The sequence below is a fragment of the Columba livia genome, chromosome 3 (genome assembly GCF_036013475.1).
Source record: "Columba livia isolate bColLiv1 breed racing homer chromosome 3, bColLiv1.pat.W.v2, whole genome shotgun sequence".
Lineage (NCBI taxonomy): Eukaryota > Metazoa > Chordata > Aves > Columbiformes > Columbidae > Columba > Columba livia.
Genome location: NC_088604.1, coordinates 120,615,729 through 120,630,926, shown reverse-complemented (window position 1 = coordinate 120,630,926; position 15,198 = coordinate 120,615,729). Strand labels below are relative to the sequence as shown.

Here is a 15,198-nt window from a genome sequence, read left to right as displayed (position 1 = left end):
TGTTTATGCAGCAAGGAGATTATGTCATGTCCCCTCAGCTCTGAGGCATTGCCCTGCAAAGCAATTTTTATGCGTTCTGTAAATGATTTCCTGACTCTTATCGTAGCATGTCCACATTCCTGACCTCTGGACAAAATGCCTTGCTAGCATGGGACGTACCGCGAGCGCGGAAAGCAGCTCAAAATGTGCTGGGCTTTCTGCTAGTGAAATCTTACTTACAAGGACAGTTTTAAACCCAACACTTTGTAATGTGTTGAAGGAGGTTTATTAAATTAAGCGTGCTGAGGCAAAAGTATCATGTGTTCCATTTGTGATTCCAATGAGAGCGAGTCGGGAGCGCAGGGCGCCCTTTGCCCTCTCGCTGCCGGCCGGGGGGTGGATGAGATGCAGAACCCCGTTACCTGTAGGAACGGGGCAGGATCAGGTTTGGGCCGAGCAGCAGGGAAATAAAGTGGTTCACGCAGGTGGGCAGAGAGCAGATCGGATAACCCTTACCGAGGGTGGCGATGGTATCGACTTCATGGAGCTGCTCGCAGAAAGGATGTGTGCTAAATTTTGCTGTATTTAGAAGCCGTGTAATTACAGCGGGTCTCCTACAGTGTGCATTTGAAATTACAGCTGAAATGCCTGACCTGGAATGGGGCTGTGCGAGGTGGGGTCACAGGCAATGCCTGTGGTGGTAGGTTGGTATAAACCAGCACAAGATGAGAAGGATCTTAACCTTTTTTTAATATTTTGATATATAGTTTGATCTTGTTTGAGGAAGAAACTGTATTTCTGCCATGTCAGTGGTCGTAGGTTATATTGCGTGCCCTGGGTGGGAAGTGCTTCTAGCACAAAGCTCATTAGCTGCATGTGGGTCCCGGATCCAGCCTTTGCTGCAATTGGCTGGTCCGGTTACTTTTATGGCAAGCAGAGCTCCCCACCTGAGTAATGAATAATAAACATGAAACTCTTATTTCAAGGAGAAGTAACATAAGGAAAGTACTTGAATTATTTAGATAACCTAAAACATATACCAATGTCAAAGCAAATAATTTTGCTCAAGATTCGGTTCAGAGCTGTGTTTAAACATTTTCCCAGAGTATAATGTATTTATATATTTTCTTAATAAGGATTACTGATTGTTATTTTAATTTGATACATTTCATACCTGTAATTCTCTGCTGTTAGTGTTGAGAATGCTGTGTGCTGCCAAAACCCGGCTTAGCGTACTGCACTGCTGCAGCACTGCTTGAAAGCCTAATCATGCTGCAGAGAGAGAGGAACGAAGAGAGGTTTCTATTGCAAATGAAAGGTTCTAGTTAAAGGCTGAGCCATGGTACTCCTGGCACCGTTCAATGCATGTTTCTGGGTATGCTGTCTGGTGGGTAATCTTCCCGTGCGTGTCCCCAAAAAGGCCCTTGCAGGTTTTTAAGAGCTGCAGCCTGCAGCAGCAATAACCTCTGTCAGTTGTGCTCTTTAAACTGAGACAGGCTCTTTCTGGAAAGGTGTGTTCTAGTTCAGCTGCTGTCACAGGGCCGGACACAATAATCGTGTGGAAGCCTCTGGCTGGTAGTGCACACAAAGCCACACCGGGTGACATCAGGAGGCTCTTCTGGGCTCTAAATCCCATCAGTTTGACTGTCTGTTGCACTGGCACTTTCTCCTGGGTGAATTTCACCGCTCTCTGAGCAGAAGTAGTTGCACTACTGAGTAACACTCAGAGTTTACTGAGTAACACTCCAGCCTGATGTGGATGGGCACTGGCGCTTTGTGGGCACGAGCATCTTCCTGTATCTGCAAGACTGGCCGTCTTCTGACAACAGCATTTTTCTTCCCAGAGGTCCTAGATCAGTTGTGTCTAAAGCCTGGATGTCCAGCTCTTTAGTATGTCTGCCTTTTATTAAAGTGACAAGACAAATCAAAATACTATCAACATCTTGCAGTTTATGAAATGCACTTCTGTCATTATCTTCTTGTCCTAGTATGAAAGGTTTCAAAACAAACAGGCACTGGTTCTTTATTCCCCATCTATAAGATGCAAAGTGTTGCGTTCAGAAGTAGAACAGCCGTAGTGACTCATGGCTCAGTGTGAATCTTTCTGTTAGTGAAAACATCCTCTGTCCACGTTCTTCAACAAGTTGTGAAATGCCTCTTCTGTGAAGCTTCCATCTTGTATCCATTGTAGTGTACTGTAATTTAAACGAAACTTCCTTTAAGGTAAAGAAAGGCAGAGAGTGAGCAGGCAAGAAGAGAGTTCGGTGGCCAGAGTCTGATACTCTGTTCTAGAAAGAACCATAATGGCCCCATGTTCCGTCAGGGTATTGAAATATTTAAACAGCAAAGCAGCAGATGATGGGCAGAACAATCTGTGATCAGAACAGACAGCGTGTTGGAGAAAAGCTCAGTTAAAGCAGGAACGATATAATAATGTTGGAAAAACGCTACTGACAGCACAGCAGCTGATAACAGGTATTATTAAAGTGGTCTGTATACCCTGAAAAACAGAATGCGAAGGAGTGGTTCAATTTTAAACAAATCATCTGAGAACTCAGCTTTCAATCAGGATTCAGATTTGAAGGGATATGCAACCAGATTGGTTGCCGTTCGTGTTGAACTAACTCGCTCTGGAACTGATATGAGAAGCAGGTAACCGATCCCTACTTCATAGAGTAAGATATCCCGCTGTAGGAAATCAGCTTTCACCTGTCCTTGTTCTCTGTGGTTCTTCAGAAGGTCTTGCTGGAAGATCAGGTAATTCTACCTGCTCTGTAGAAGCCGAAAAGAGATCATGTTTGTGTGAAATCCTTCGTTCACAAATCCTCAAGTGTTGGATTTCGTCTCTCCAGGACCATTAGCTAACAAGATTTGCTGTGCAGCGCCTTGGTGCACAGAGTTCTTATAAAAGCCTTAGGAGATAGTTCAGTTGTTCAGCAGAATTTTTCCCGCTCGCTCTGGGACTGTGGCATTCAGATGTACCACGCTCGCCATCTCGGACGCTGTTTTCAGGTGGTACGAGAATTGTCACCTCCAAAACTTTCCGTTTCTTCAGTTAGCTAATTCAATATTAAAAAATGCTTGGCTAAAGTTACTCGCTTTTCTGCTCATTTGTATTTTGCCCTTTTGTCCTCTGCGTTCACCTGAGTGACCAGCAGGTCTGTGACTCAGCTGCCTGGCCCACGAATGGAAACAGTTTCACAGTTTATGAAATAACAGAGGCGTATCTTGTCGGCGCGGGCAGGTGAAGCTGTGCATTCCTGTCTCAGCTCCGCCTGAGGGACCGTGCACAGGTCAGGACACTTGGTCGTGTTGCACGGAGCTCACGGGGAATACAGGTGAGGAGACTGCACTGTCATGCAGCTTTCCTTAGTTGTCACAAAGCGAAAACAGGCTTGGAATTCACGCCTGTAACTTAAATTCTCCCAGAAGCAAAAGGGACAAATCATTGAAATTGTTACTGAGTTTATGCTGTTGAAAAGTATTTCATTTTAGAAAAGATGGAGAAAACTTGCAATGGGAAAGTGCTGGGGCTAATTAGCCCTTTGAACCTTGATTTAAGGCATTCCTGCCAGAGCTCCAGTGCAAAAAGTCAGCAGAACAACCCCCCAAAAAAGCAAAAAGAAAGATCCTGCCTGTTGTACTCTTCAGGTATCACACACCTGTTTGTCCCTGCTCTCTAACATTTATCTCATAGCAAAGTTGCAACTGTTTTCCTCTGAGTAGACACTAAAGGTAGAAAAAATCTGCACAGTCAGACTGCAAGTGTCAGGTCTCAAGTCAATAAAAAAGGATAAAATACAATGATTTAAAGGTTAAGAGAATAAATCTTCGGTTCATTGTCGGCTTTGAAAGATCGTACTGAGAATAATCTGCAGTGCATTTCATTAATATCCGGTACCTGAGCTATCTGGGACTTGAAAATCAGTGCACTAATTTTAATAACAGCAAGTGGTTAAGGAAAGAGAACTCAGCAGTATATTGGTGCTTGTAAATCAAGTTTGAAGGGCATGTGAATGATTCACTTGACACTAAATAGAAATAAAAACCTTACAGCGGTTAAACTGCGGATGCATCTTCTCAGCACTGGCATGGCAGTGCTGTTTATTAGTCCGTGTTTTGTTTAGCAGCCAAGGGCCTAATGCAGACTTAGGTAAGCGTGAAAGGGCTTATTTTGAAAAATCCTATTTTGCTCAGATAAGAGCTGATGGAATTATTGCAGCGAAAGCTTTTCCAAATATTGACCTCACCCAATGCTTTCCCTCTGAATTTCACTCTGGAACAATTTCTCCACTGTAGTTTGTAAGCTGCAATACCTCACCAGAGTCTGTAGGAGGATGGTTTTAAATGAGAAGTATAATTTGATGTGTTGTGTGTCATGTAGCCACTCCGCTAAGGGAGAAAGTGTGGCAGTGGGGAAGCTGCTGTCCCCACGTGTGTCACCTGCGTGCTGGCTGTCACTGCTGATGAACACTGATCAGAAAACAAGAAAATCTTGGCCCATCTGTCACTGCCGATTAATGTGTTAGCTTTTGAAGTTGCTGGTGGAAAACTGTTTCTAAAGCAAATAGCAAAAACCAGGCAATAAAAAATATTTTGTTCTTAGTTTTTTGTTTGTAAAGGCTATCAGTAGACTGACCCAAAACGAAGTATCACTGTATGTCTACGGTACATACAATAACTTTCAAGTAAACCTGAACAACTTGCATTCAGTGATGTCCCATCAAAAACATAATTTGGTACAGAGGTAATTTGTATCTCATTCCTATTGTAATGTGATTTTTGGTGTCAATTATGCGTAGTTTGGGGGTTTGCGTGCTCTCTCTCCCCCTCTTTAGAATCAAACAGTGCAAACTGTGTGGAGGTGTAAGTGGGATTCTCTGCAGTCTGATCAGATCCCAGATCCGTGGTCCCATGTAGCTTCCCGAGTACAGAACCGAGCTGCTGAAAAAAGCACCACGGAAGGGAACTGAGGGGTTTTCTGGAATCGTGCATGCTTGTGTTCTTCATGGGTAGTAGCTGTGATTACTTGGTAACAGTGATGCAGGAGAGTGATTGCGTCCTGGTGAATGACTGTAATCTGGCACAGATTGCTTGGGCAGGACAAGCGGAGATGGAAAAATGGGTTTTTTGCTTCTTTGGGAAGGGAGCAAAATAGGAGCAGTTGCTGGCAGCCCCGCTCTGGAAAGTCTGACAGCTGCAGTCATTTTATGTCTGATTAAATTCTTTCAAGACTAAGCAATATTGAGTTGGACCCGTACACAGGAGCGCCCAGTGTCCTGCCAGCAAATGGGCCTGTATTGATCCACCTTTAGATCTTGGAATTCCTGTGCATTAAGCTCCTGGACTGGAATACAGGTTCCATATCTGCTGCTCGTTGTTTCTTGTGGAGAACTCCAAGCCCACACCAGTCCTTGGGCACAAAGGGCTGACTCTATGCTTGGAATGCAAGGCAGTAATTTAGCAAAATAAGGTACGAGAGAATTCTGTACTGTAGTTAAGTGATTAAATATAAAAAACCATCTGTACCTAGGGGAAGAAGATGGGAAACTAATATACATGTGCTGACTCTGTGTGGGCGTGTGCCTGCGCATATCTGCTTTTAGGCTATTACTGATGAAATACCATGAGAGTAATCCTGAAAGCAGGTAAATAAATCTGCTTTATCATACCAGGTATTAGACACAGTGGCACTGCACTGACTTCCATAGTGCGCTTCCTTCCTTGTGCTGCTTTGAGGTGAGGACTGTGCCTTAACTCCCAGGCTGGCCCAGCACAGCTCTCTCCTGTCTGTTTTAGTTTTCGTCATGCGCTCATCACCATGGCACCGGGAACGGCTGCAAGCACCAGGGGACGTGCTTTTGGCTGGCAGCAGCGCCGAGATGAGCGAGATGCCGCATTGTGCATCAGCTGAAGCAGGGACAGGGAGAGGCAGGGCAGGATTCGTGAAGGGGAGTGAAGCGCTCTGGCTGCACCAGCTGCTCAAGGAAAAGAAAAAGACTGGGAGCTAAACCCTCCGTGCAGTTAGTGAGAGCTAAGCCAGGAGCAGTAGTGGAGCTGGGGTAAAATCACACTGCAGTTGGTGGTTTAGGAGGAGACCTACCAGCCAGATTGTCACTGGTATAAACTGGCATCTCCCTTGGCTTCTGTGAGACCGTGCTGACTTACACCAGCTGGAACATGGCCCATCACGGGAAACCGGAAAACACTATAATGTTCTTTGCTGTTGGAATCAATATTTTGGGGATATTTAATTCAGAGAAACCACGGGACCCTTCATTGAAACGATGAGATTATTTTTAGATATTTTGCTGAGTTGTCATAATGGAAAGGGTTTCTAATTTATAGAAACTACATCTCAATAGTAGCGATATTATTTTTTTAAATTATGGCTGTTATCAGGGGTAAGCTTGGCCGTGGATGCATTTCAAAGCCTATTCAGGAGCCTGTAATTTAAAAGAAGTCTTTCCACAAAAAATGCGTATGCAGAAGAGAATGTTCTCGTCTCATGTCTTCAGCATCTAACTAGCGATGTTACTCTGTTTATTTCATTTATTCAGCCAAATCTGCAATGTGCCTTGCATTTTTCCTTCTGTTTGTTGCTTGGATACTGCATGAAAGCACTCCCTGAAGTATAAATAATGTCTAGCAGAGCATACTGCAAAGCGAAATTCAATACAGGATTAAAAAATGTTTACTAATTTCTGTTAGCCTTGGAGCTCTTCTAATGGGGAGAGATTAGTGATGAAATCATTCTCTGGGATCAGAGCTTTGATTCTTATCTTGAGGTAATATCCTGGAGAGAGAAACCCCGAGTGCCTGGAGATGAATTGCCTTGGAACTGGGCTGAGGAGCAGACAGGTAGAGAGGGTGAAGAAAATTCACTTCCACGTTGCACTGTTCCGGTTTGTAGCATTATTCCTGGCCGTTTGGGACTCTCCAAGTGAGCCGTGCTAACACTACTGTTTTTTTTGCCAACCACTTTGTATGTGCCTGTTGTATAATTATTTTTTTGAAGTTTTGCTTCCTTTAAATATTGTGAAGCCTTGAGGGTGGATGGGTGTCAGACATGGACAGGGTTTGTACACATAAGTGTATAATATATTATTACGTTTATTATTCTAAAGTGAATAATAACTTCACAAGTTTCAGTTAGTACTTGTCAATTGATCACTCAGGTTGTTTTGCAGAGATAGACAATTCCCAAGTGGGGACATTTTGTGGGTGAGTTCCAATGAAAGAAGGTTCTTGAATAAAATAAGAGAGATGTCTCCTTCATTTTGGCTTTAAAATGGGGCTTTCGACTCACATTTCTACATCTAGTGTGTTTAAAATTTGTGAACATCACTGTAGTTTATGTGCTTTCTGTTGTAGCTGCGTGAAGCAAGGGAAATAATATAAATAAATACCCTGGCTTATGGAGATTTGTAAAGATCAGTGTGTTCTGCGTCTTGTTCTCACCCAATTTCCAGTTTTGCTCAGGAGTAGCAGGAGATGGAATTTTCATGCCTGAGTGATTACGGTGGAGCAACAGTGCGTGTTCTGTGCTTGTGGTCAAACTGCAGAAAAAGAGAAAGCAGTGCAAAAGGAAGGAGAGAAAAAGAGGGTGGGAATATTTAGCTTTCTTTTTCCTACATATAAACATAGATGCAATTCAGATAGAGGAGGGAGAGGCAATGAATGTAGTTCCAGCTTCTGAAAAAGTACATTAAAACCCATAAAAAAAAAAAAAAAAAAAAAAAAAGAATTTTCTGGATGGAGATGCAGAAGTGTTTTCATGCCAGAATCTCACAGAAAGGGGGTGTGTTAGGTACGTTACCTGTGTATCATGTTTGATTTTTAATAGACTTCTTAGGGGTTATTCATGCAAGCTGGGGAGCAAACCAAGTGCATTTCATGGGCCACAACCAAAACCTGAGAGCGTTAGAGGGTTTTGGGGACAGTTTCCATGCTGTGCCAAGTCCAGGGAGCGTGGGAAGTGGCGCAGTTCAGAAGAGCCCATTAGGACTGGAGTACAAACCAGCACAACCAGCAGTGGCTCCCGTAGCCCTTTTCTGCGGGCTCTCCTGGCAGGCGTCCGCTGCTGCAGTTAGCAAGGACACGCTGTTACAAAAGTCATGTCAACTTTCCTGTTAATCTGGGACTTGTGCAAACTGAAACCCGAAACTAGGTGGAACTGACCCAGTTTCAGTAATAAATTGATATTCTGGCCTGATTTGTGAGAAGATTCCCAGAGGTTTCGTGCTGCTTTGGTGTCAGACGTCACAACCTACAGGTTCACCTGGAGCCCAGAGCTGGTTTGTGCCTGGGACTCGGTGCAGAGTTGCTGGAAGGGCAGCTTGGACGTGGCAAAAGGAGAACAGACCCTTCTGCAATACAAATACATGTCTCTTGCTTTTTAATCAGTCCCTTTTCCATATGTTTTGATTGTGTTGGCTCTCCTGAGCCCAGAAAATACATGTGGATGGGACCTGGAGGACCAAATACCTTGGTGTTTGCCAATGGCCTGAAATCCCCTTTAAACAGAAAGATTGAAATAACTGTCTGAAATAGAACTCTTGCTTAACAGCGTATCTCTTGTTTGTATTTATTTCCCCTTCTTCTGAGACAGTTGTGAAGTGTTGCAGGAAATGGTGGGTTTATAAGGCAAATGGTTCCATTCCCACTAATACCTGCAGAAGAGGTAATTAAGTTGGCACACTGATTTCTGCTCAGTGTGTGGGCTGCTTCTGTCTGTGTTCCAGCATCTTAGATATAAACTAGAGGGAAAAGAGCTAACTCTTCAGGATTCATTTGATGCAGATTATCAAATATGATAAAAAACCCTATTTCCTGTTACATTCTAGAACAATCTGCAACCAACCCCATCTTTCCTTACTCTGCGTATATAGGAGAGGTTCTGGTTTTGCTGTGTAGATGGAGGTGTCAGCAGAGAAGTCAAGACAGACAAAGGTGAATTGTGAGTTTTCAGTTCTTAGCTGGGGTGCTGAGGGGATGTGTAAGAACTTTATCCTCTTTCAGGAGAAGAGCAAATGTTATGTGATTTTTTTTGGTGGCATTTTAGATTAATAAATCATCCTTTTTATCTTGTAATTTTTTTCTAGTTAGTCACCAACTGGAAAATTTACAAGAGCAAATACGAGTAAAGAGGAAAGACAAGGGTGATGATTAACCAGATTCGTAATTATTGAAAGCTCTGGTGTGCATTCTGCTTCCCATTAGGAAGATAATTGTCATGTGTGGAGTTGTAAAATCGCATCTTTCTTTCAGAACGCAGCAGTGCAACTCATGCGTTTGTTTTATGGTACGCCGGCAACATTTTGTGCGTTGCTTTCTTGGGTTTTTGCGTATACATTAAGTGATGAATCCGTGTTGAGTGTGGGCCTGTTTTGGCCATCCAGTCTGCCGTGTGTGCTGTCTTCATTGCTGACCCAGGAAAACCAGGCAATGTTGGCTGAGTTTATTGGTGGAACATAGTGTAGATTGATGGGTGGATGAGGTCGGCAGGGAATTTATAGCTCTTCCAATTCTAGTGAGGCTGTGCGGGTAATATTAATGCCGCACTCTTAACCGGTTATTTTCTGCAAAAGTTATGAACTGGATCCTCAGCCAGGAATTTCTTAGAGGGGTTTTTGTCTGTGCTGTTTTTGAAAAGATGCTAAGATTTTTTCTTAAGGGATTTCTTCTAGGTGAGAAAAGTGATAGTTTTGTTCAGTCTTAGAAACATTGACGATTAGGGACTTGGATGATAATTTTTCCTTAGGAACAGTGGTTTTTTCCTTTGTGGTAGGTGCCCATTCACTTCAGCAGCAATTTTCAGAACCACCTTTTGTGTTCTGGTGGAAGCACCTGCCTCCAGATGTTGCTTGTACATTCATAATATTAATGTGGTCAACCTCTTGTTCTGCTCGAGGCCTTGCAAAGCTCTAATCACGTCAACTAAGTGACACTTTGCCTTATGGCAAAGTGGATGATCATTAGTGCTTTTATTTACTCTCAACAAATATAGAAAAATGCAAGCCATCGTTACCAGTTGAGTACTGTGGGAGAGGCACCATTCAAAAAGTGCAAGCAAAAATTATTTTGCAGATATGGGAGAAAAGCGAGAACAAAATTTAGATGGGAAAAAGCCAACAAACTCCTTCCCTCCCTGATACATTAAATGTAATATGTGATTTTGTCCTTATTTTTCTCCAGCGCTGTAATCAGTGGTGAATTACACCATGGACAGTTTCAAGCTGTGTTGATTCGATAAGCTGCTCTTGGACCAGTGCTCAAAAGTTATCTATGGCATTAATTCCCCTCCATAACGTATTATCTAATTAGTATTGTCAAGGGGTTAGTCAATTAAAGAGAAACAGAGAAAATGAGTAGATACCAGGTATAAAGAAGGGCAAAAGCGAGAATCTTGTGACTGACTCAATGCATTGCCACATCGCGGCAGTCACCAGGTCTTGTTGACTAATTTGGATTCAACAGCAAAAAACCTCAAATTCCAGCTTTTGTTCAGTATTTCTTGGGAATCCTAAGCTTAGCAGATTCACTTGTCCCATTGGGGACAATCTGGCATTAATGTTTTATGACAGGGTGGGGAAAGCCACTCCATGTTTTATATGAATCGAAGCCAAATGATTATTTTTAGTAGTTAATGTTTTGCTTTGTAATATTTTGCTTTTAAATATTTTTAATAATGGCCACGTGCATCAGTGTGTCGCCTGCCAAAGGTGCTGGGAAACCTTTCAGCTGGGGAAAAGTTCCTGGCTCCTGATTTACGTCTTTCACGGTGTTAAAAATGCTTCAGCTCTCCCGTCAGTCGTTTGGACTTTAGTTTTACCTTGTGAGCTCACATAGCAACACCTGTTTGCTGAAGGTGGGACAGAAACGAGCTGATACGCCTGCAGGTAGGGCCTGGCTGCCTGCCCGCTCTCGCGGGGAAGGGCTTCGTTTAATTATAACATAGGTCAGGCCTCGCAAAAGCTGCTGTTGGTGGAAAGCTGCAGGAAGAAGTTTTGTGGCGGAAATAAGCCAGTGTGCTGGGTAAAATGTGCTCCTTGGGTTTGCATTTGTATATTAACAGCTCAGTTTACCGAGCTCTTTCCCTGTAAATTTTGGAGCCTTTTGCATTTTTGTGTTGTCCTTCTTCCACCGCAGCCTGGAGAGCCCCTGGCCACAAAGATTATGGGAGGAAGGTTGAGCAGGAACGGGGGCCTCGCATTGTTGTCTGCAGAGCAGCATCCTGCCCGCCGCAGCCACCCCGCAGGTGCTTCCTCAGGCCCCCCTTTCGCCTGCAAATGCACTTTTGGGGCACAAACCTGCGGAACACACGTCCCCCAAGCAGGGGACAATCACTTTCTTCCCTGGCTTTGTAAAGTCGGCCTTGGGCGGCTGGGTGGGTCTTAGTGGCACAAGTGTAGGCAGTGCTGAAAAGATTGAAAGGCAACTTTCAAAAATTTTTAGGCTCTCCTTGAGGTCTGCTGTAGTACCAGAAGTCTTGTGTGAATACGGCTGTATTGATACAAAGGGCTTCGCTGAAATATACTAGTAAAAGCCCTTCTGTATCAATATAATAAGCAACTCTGTGCTAGGGCTGTGTTGTTGCTTTAGTTAAACCAGTGTAGTTAAAAGCCATAAATATTTTAAGTGTATTTATGACTTTGCCAGCAATGTGCCAGGCGTTTTCAACAGTCCACGTGTTTTTGGAAAGCCCAGCTTTCGTTGGGAAGTGTTGGCTTCCATCACTTCTCCCTGAATTAGCAGTGGTCATGGTTGGGCTTCTTGCACGTTTGTTCCCCGGTGTGTTGGTGATGGCTGGTTGAATTTCCACCTTTTGTTGAGCAGGAGCTGGGGCTGGACTGAGCTGCTCCCACAGAAATTGTCCTCACATAAATTACTATATGACTAAAAACTTGTGAAACAACAGTATCAAAACAAAGGCAACATTTTGAAATGTTTAATGAGGGGACAGAGTGGGAGGAGAAGAGAACATTGATTCCATCAGAAAGGAATTTGAAAATGCAGGAAAAGAAAAAGAGAACACATTTGTGTGAACATTCTCAGCAGTTTTAAAAATGAATAGGCAAATGCTGTATACTGAGAATATGAGCGTGGAGTTGACCTTTTCATTGCAGTTATGAAGTGAGGGGTAGAAGCTGATGTTGCTGAGGGAAAACTGACCTCCTGTGTCTAATCCCACCTGCAGGAGCTGCCTGCTGGTTCACCACTATACAACGTGCTGCTGCTGTGTGTGCTGATGTTACAGCAGGTACTGAGGTGCCAGTCAGAGGCAAGGCATCCTCTTTCCCTCCCTGCCCTCCCCCTCCAGCGCACAGCCCAGACGAGCAGTAATCTCGCAGTAATACCCAGCGTGCTGATAAACGGACAAGGAGACGCATACACAGGGCACGTCAAAATCCTCAATACCGACAAGCAGCGTAAAACAAAGCGACAGGCGTTGGCTGTTTAAAGAAGCTTTTCACAAAGCTTTCGTTTGTTCTCAGTGTGCTGGAGCGTACATCTTTCTGCGTCCCCTCCTCGCCTGTTGCTAAATACTGAATGAGCGCTTCTGTGCGTGTGTTACTTTTTCAAGCGAACAGTCTTGCAGATAAATAAAGAAAAGTGCCCTCCTTTTCATGTGATAGTAATCTGAGACTTTTCCGTTACATGAGGCTCTTAACAAAAGATTGTAATTCCAGCAGCTCTGCTCAGGAAGATACCACCGGCCGGCGCGGCCGTGGCGGCGCGTTGGGAGCGGAGGGCCGGGGACCCCGCTCCACCTCGCTGCCCGGGGCTCGGGGCGGCCGTGCTGCACCCGCCGGAAGAACTCGCTGCAGCTTTGCATGAGCCGTCCTGCTCTTCCCCTGCTCCGCCGCCCCTTCGCCCTTGGTACAGCCTTCGCTTCCTCCACCGGGCTGTATGGTAATCGAGTGACATCAGCCCGCGCCCGGGCGGCTGCTGGTTATATTACAAACCAGCAGAAAGGTCTGAGGTGTGCGCGGCTCCTGGAAGCGCTGGCAAGGACGGCAGCGCCTGGCTCCATGCTGCTTTTGCTTTGGGCTGAATTGCAGGCTTGCTTTTACTTGATTTACTTTTGCTGGAGCCAGGCAAGCATTTGAAAGCAGATTTGAGCACTTGAGAGTTGCCTGTAGTGGAGTGGGGAAGAAAAACCCAACCCTCATGGTGCTTGAAGTTTGAATCTGTTACAGACAACTTACTGCCAACCCGCACTCCTGGATTTTGAACCGAAGCTGTTATTTACTTAGGGCTCAGCGAGAGCATTTTCTCTAGGGACTGAAGCCAAACTACCGAGGCAGCTGGGATTTACTTGGATGTATGGTAGAGAAACCTGTGGTTCCTTTATGCTGCAGTTCATCCTATCCCTGTGTTACCTGTAAATGGAATTACAAAAATCCACCAGTATGCCCGGGCCCTTGTCCCCAGGATACGCAGCTCAGGTGCCGTACAACTACAATCAGTTAGAAGGAAGATTCAAGCAGTTGCAAGGTAAGGCTGTGCTGTTTTTTAGTAGGTGTTGCTATGATATGATCCCTGTAAACATGTTCGTCTGGGCTTGTTCTCGTTGCATCAAGGTGTTAATGAGGCCAAACGTGGTGCTGTGGGAAAAAGCTTTGTGTTCTTTTCAGAGATACCGTGGGGCTTTTATCCCTCTGAAGGTGTCCTCAGCCCGGCACAGGGTTAACATGCGTGTCCAACCTCTGAGCCGCTCTGCATTACAGATGAGGACTAACCCCACTAAGTGGCTTAGAACAATAAGGGGGAGAGTGAGGAAGTGGTCTTTCCACTTATTTTTTTCCTTAAGTAAAATACAGGCGTAACTCTGGAAATTAATCAAAAACTCCCAGGTCCGTTTGGGTGCAGTCTGCAGTGCGGGAGCCCTCTGTAGCCCTTTAATATCTTCCCGTGCGATTCGGTGTGTGAGAACACAGCCGTTTCTTTGGGGGAATGGCCGTGTGCTCTCGGAAGGGGAGGCCTGCGACCCGGGCTGCAAACCAGGCGGTTATTGCTGTGGTTACTGAGGGTGCCCAGCACCTCTGTGCTCAGACAGGGTAAACCGAGCCCTGCTGTTCCCTGCGGAAGGCACAACCCAGCGATGAATGAACTCTACCATTGCCATTTCAAAAGAAAAAAGAATTCTTAACCAAAACCAAACCTCCTCCTCCTCTTCATCCACGTGACTGTGTAAATAATCCCAGAGCAGCCTGAGTACGGTGAAGTTCAGCCCTTCTGTGCATGTTTCTTATTTTACTCTGGTCTGTGCCACAAGTGTGGTCCTGTGGTTCCTGTCAGAGGGGGAGGAAGAGCCTGGTTAGTGCAAAATAATGTTCCTATTTGCTGGCTGAAGGAGGGAGGGAAAAAAAATCTTTCATTCATAGTACTTTGTTTATCTTGTAAACTGGCTCCAGTAATGGCTGCGTCCTGGATGTAATAAGATAAAGTGAGAGCATCTTAAACACTGGCAACATAGGCATTCCTCAGGCAAGGCATGGACAATCCGGGCTCCGACCTCGCGCCCGAGGGAGCACGTTAGAGGCTTTATCTTGGACATCTGTCAGATCTTAGGCTGCGGTACTTGCTTTAGAAAGAACGAGGTAAGTTTGTGGTGCGGGAAAATAATGCTGGCTTGCGCCTCTTTCTTTACTGGTTAAGTTAGCAGTCTGAAGAAGGCAGATGTTATCATTTTCGGGGTCACTGCTTCAGGAATCCATTATCTGTGTGTTTACATCACATTGAAAGAGGAAAGCAGACCACAGTGTTGAAAGCACAGAAAGTGAGTTTTCCCTTCAGTGGAATGCACTGTGTTGACTTCTCAAAAAACCTGCAGTGCTCTCCCTAAGTGTAGTGCAATTTCCTCTAACAAAAGAGATAAAATGCGGTGACTTCTGCAAGCGTGAGGAGGGACTTTGCAGTAGGCCATTTTTAGCTGTTTATTCACGTTGCAGAGGGCAGACAGGCTTGAAAAATAGTGCTGCAAATGATCTTGTTCAGGGTGGAGCTTAGGTACAGGAAATGTTTGAAATTATGCACCAGATACTCCATGAAATGCTAAATAACCCTACAAAATACTGTGTGCTGTGAAGGGAGTGGCTTAACTCTGCTGACACAGAAGGCGTCTTTCCTTGGATTAATGGCTCTTTGTCTGAAGAATATCTAAAAAGCCATTAATTCACCATTTGAGGTGACTCTTATCCTCTTGCTAGAAGG

General features: G+C 44.6%; 1 protein-coding gene across 6 annotated transcripts in view; it reads left to right on the top strand.

Annotated features, from left to right (window-relative positions):
* SPTBN1 (spectrin beta, non-erythrocytic 1) overlaps positions 1-15,198 on the top strand; it is a 109,560-nt gene that overhangs the window by 30,401 nt on the left and 63,961 nt on the right. The window contains exon 1 of one of the 6 annotated variants that reach the window (XM_065059929.1): positions 12,799-13,479. The exons of the other annotated variants lie outside the window; for them this stretch is intronic. Coding sequence (XP_064916001.1) covers positions 13,371-13,479 — 109 coding nt within the window. The 5' untranslated portion in view covers positions 12,799-13,370. Of the gene's footprint in view, positions 1-12,798; positions 13,480-15,198 lie in introns of those variants that run through there. 6 annotated transcript variants of the gene reach the window in all.